The sequence below is a fragment of the Marmota marmota genome, unplaced genomic scaffold, assembly GCF_001458135.2.
Source record: "Marmota marmota marmota unplaced genomic scaffold, marMar, whole genome shotgun sequence".
Taxonomy (NCBI): domain Eukaryota; kingdom Metazoa; phylum Chordata; class Mammalia; order Rodentia; family Sciuridae; genus Marmota; species Marmota marmota.
Window position 1 is genome coordinate 22,589,066 of NW_026000019.1, and position 3,654 is coordinate 22,592,719.

Below are 3,654 nucleotides of genomic sequence, written 5' to 3' on the forward strand. Positions count from 1 at the left end.
AGCAAAAAAATTAAAATCATAACAGCTTTTCTGATACTTCCACATTTAAAAAGAATAATGGGGCTGGGGTTGTGGCTCAGAGGTAGAGTGCTCACCTAGCATGTGTGAGGCCCTGGGCTTGATCCTCAGCACCACATAAAAATAAAACAAAGGTATTGTGTCCACCTTCAAACAAAAATAAATATTTTTTAAAAAACAGAATAACATTGACAGAAAATTGAAAAACATTATGCCACGCTTATTATGTCTTTTTTCTTTCTATGTGTATGTGCATTTTCAGGGGTTGGTGTGTGCTGGATTGGCTGATATGGCTAGACCTGCAGAAAAACTCAGCACAGCTCAATCTGCTGTTTTGATGGCCACAGGTAATTAAATTAATATCTTTCATATTCCATGAACAACATAAGTTATTTTGTTTTTGTTTCACATCCGTTTATTTAACAATTTAGTTTTAAAAATATATACACACTCTTAGTACTTGCAAAGGAATTTAACAGTGTTATCTATCTCTAGGAAGTCACTGCATTATGCATGGAGGGGACAGAGAAATGTAGCTAGACATAAGTATCAACATGGGTTTTTGTTTCTCACATTTTTGTCACAAACGTATTTTTTTTATACTCAGGAAAAAAAAAATTAGAGTTAATATTCTCTTGTGCTGTAAAGGTTCCCTGTAGCATAAGAACTCGGGATCGTGGGGAATACTGGATCAGAGACCTTTTTGAAGATTAGATCAGTATTTCCTCCTTCCTCCTACATCATTGTTTTGCCATAGTCCTTTTGTATCTATTTACTCTAATATGAAATATTCAGATAAGTCATTGCAGCAGGAGGTATGCTTTTTAAACAAATACTTTGTTTCAATAGGGTTTATTTGGTCAAGATACTCACTTGTAATTATACCAAAAAATTGGAGTCTGTTTGCCGTTAATTTCTTCGTGGGGGCAGCAGGAGCCTCTCAGCTCTTTCGCATTTGGAGGTAAGCCTACCGACTTTCATATCTGCTTCAGAAGCTACCCAGATGGCAACATAATTTTTTTAGGATTCACATATAATGCTAGGACAGGAATGTGCCTGAAGCAGAAATTTAACATTTCTAAAAAAGTATGGTTTACAAATAAATTAAAAGCAGTTACACAGTATGTTTCCTAGCTTTTAGACCTAACTGCATTGTCTACATGGATAGCCCTTTTATACAGTCCCTTTTATTATTAAGACAGCATCTAAAGTGTGAGGCTTATAAGTAATTTCCAATGTAAATCTCTGATCATTCACATTCAGTAATATATATAAGGCAGGATTTAAGTGTATGAAGTTTTGAAAATGACATTTAGGGCAAAGTCACTGGTTTCATTGGGAAATATTTCAAAAGCCCTGGAAGTTTTTTAAGCCATTTACTCACCAGTAAACATTGTTTGTCAGTGACTGATAATATGAACAAATGTTTGCAATCAGGATCTTTTGGAAGTCTGTGTAGCACAATAGGCTTATGGGATAAGTTCCTTCTTGAGCTTAAACTATTTTCCACTTGTTGTAAGCTGGGAAGGATAGTAAGTGAAATCCAGAGTGTTATGGAGGAGAGACTCTGGCTCAATTTTCTGAATAATTAAGAAAATTAATTAAGATATTGAGAAAACAGTCCTTAGTTTCAGTAAACATAACCTGTTAACCTGTGTTTAAAAAAAAAAAAAAAACACTTCTAGTGATTAAACTAGAACCCATTCCCAATTGATTTTATTGTTAAATGCTTACTGAGTAAGTGACAAATTCAAGTTGACCAGATTCTAATAAATTTTATGCATATGTTCATGTTTGTCATAGTCTTGTATAGCCCAAGAGTGAAAATATTCATTAAAATAATACTTTTGCACAAGAAACTATATGTCATGTAAGATGTTGAAACTTCTTGGCAGTTGGGATCTTATTATCTGCGATACAAATCAAATGCAGATGAGCCCTTGGATCACTTCTGCCTGTTCTTATCTGGTTTCTGGGAAGACTGTTGGCAACTACACAGCCACCTGACCACTGGGAAAGAGAAATGGAATATGCTTCCTATTCTCTCCTTACTATAAATTTATCTATTATTACTGATGGTTATTTTTCTTTCTCTCTTCTTTATAGATATAACCAAGAACTAAAAGCTAAAGCAATCAAATAAAAGAGTTCCTGATCACCGACCCTAGATGTGGACATAACCACTGGGACCTAGCTTATTATTTGGTTATTTTAAGGCATTGCTGGCTGTGCTGACATTTAGAAGGCACAACAAAAATCTTGCTGAAACTGGTAGCTAGTGCTTGATTCCATAGAAAATAAAGTAAATTTTAATAACAGTCTTCTCTTTACACATGACTTAGGGAACTTATCTGTGGATACTAGGAATACTTTTTCTACCATCTGTCCATAATAAACCATACTTGGTCATACATCCCATAGCCTGCGGTTTTAGTCAACAAAGTATGTATATAAAAGAACAAACAAATTGAGCAAGCTAAAAGACCACTGAAAGGCTATGTGCTCTGCTTATTTAGTTTAGGATGGTCAAGTGAAAGGAAATCGTACTGAGGAGGATGAGAAATGGGTGGTGGAGTAAGCTCACAGAATGACTTCACACTACCTGAGAACATTTTGACCTGACACGAAGAATCTGGTTTTATTTATTTATTTTGCATATTATGTGAAATTTTTGAACAACTATAGGATTTTCTTTCTTTTTTTTTTTTTTTTTGGTGGTGAGGGTGGTGGCCGGGGATTGAACCCAGGGGCACTCTACCACTGAGGTACATTCCCAACCCTTTTTATTTTGAGAGAGGGTTTTTCCAAGTTGCCTAGGCTGGCCTCAAACTTGTGATCCTCCTGCCTCAGCCTCCCAAGTCGCTGGGATTATGGATGTGTACCACCACACCTGGCTACAGCTATAGATTTTTAAAATAGTATTCTTATAAAGATCAGTTGAGATTTTGTTTTGTTTGGTGTTTTGGGGGGGAGAGGTGTTTTGTTGGTACAGGGAATTGAACCCAGGGTACTTTGCCACTGAGCTACATCCCCATCCCATATTTTATTTTATTTTATTTTGAGACAGAGCCTTGCTAGGTTGCCCAGGCTTACCTCAAATCCAGTGAGGTGATATTTTAACACAGCACCTGGGCCATGAAGCATGTTAGATGTGTATATTATATTCTGTAACTAATGTAACATAGCAGGAAGAGCTGAGTCAGATGGCCTGAATCTGAACCCCAGTTCTGTGATGGATGAGCTGTGGCTTGGAGCACTGAGTGCCTAGCAGAGTGTCTGGGACCCAAGGAGGCTTTCTGTGTATGTTATAACCTTCCTCCCCAAGGTGAGGAGAGACGGGCATGGATTACTCCACACTGGAATTATGCAAGTCTGTTTGATTTGGGTTTCAATTTTGGGTGGGGGGATAACTGAGGATTAAACTCAGGACCACTGAGCCACACCCCCAGCCCTGTTTTGTATTTAATTTAGAGACAGGGTCTCACTGAGTTGCTCAGCACCTCACTTTTGCTGAGACTGGCTTTGAACTCACAATCCTCCTGCCTCAGCCTCTCAAGCCACTGGGATTACAGGCGTGAGCCTCTGAGCCCGGCTTTGGCTTCAATTTTGAGTACAGAGGTTTTTTTCTAAAAGTTC

The 3,654-nt window shown here is 37.5% G+C and overlaps 1 protein-coding gene across 1 annotated transcript in view; it reads left to right on the forward strand.

The window, feature by feature from the left end:
• Positions 1-2,431, forward strand: part of Mpc2 (mitochondrial pyruvate carrier 2) — a gene marked incomplete at its 5' end in the record, with an annotated part of 16,723 nt that extends 14,292 nt beyond the window's left edge. The window contains 3 exons of the mRNA XM_015491635.2: positions 281-365; positions 868-979; positions 2,125-2,431. Coding sequence (XP_015347121.2) covers positions 281-365; positions 868-979; positions 2,125-2,161 — 234 coding nt within the window. The remainder of the gene's footprint in view (positions 1-280; positions 366-867; positions 980-2,124) is intronic.
• Between the last annotated feature and the right edge of the window lie 1,223 nt (positions 2,432-3,654).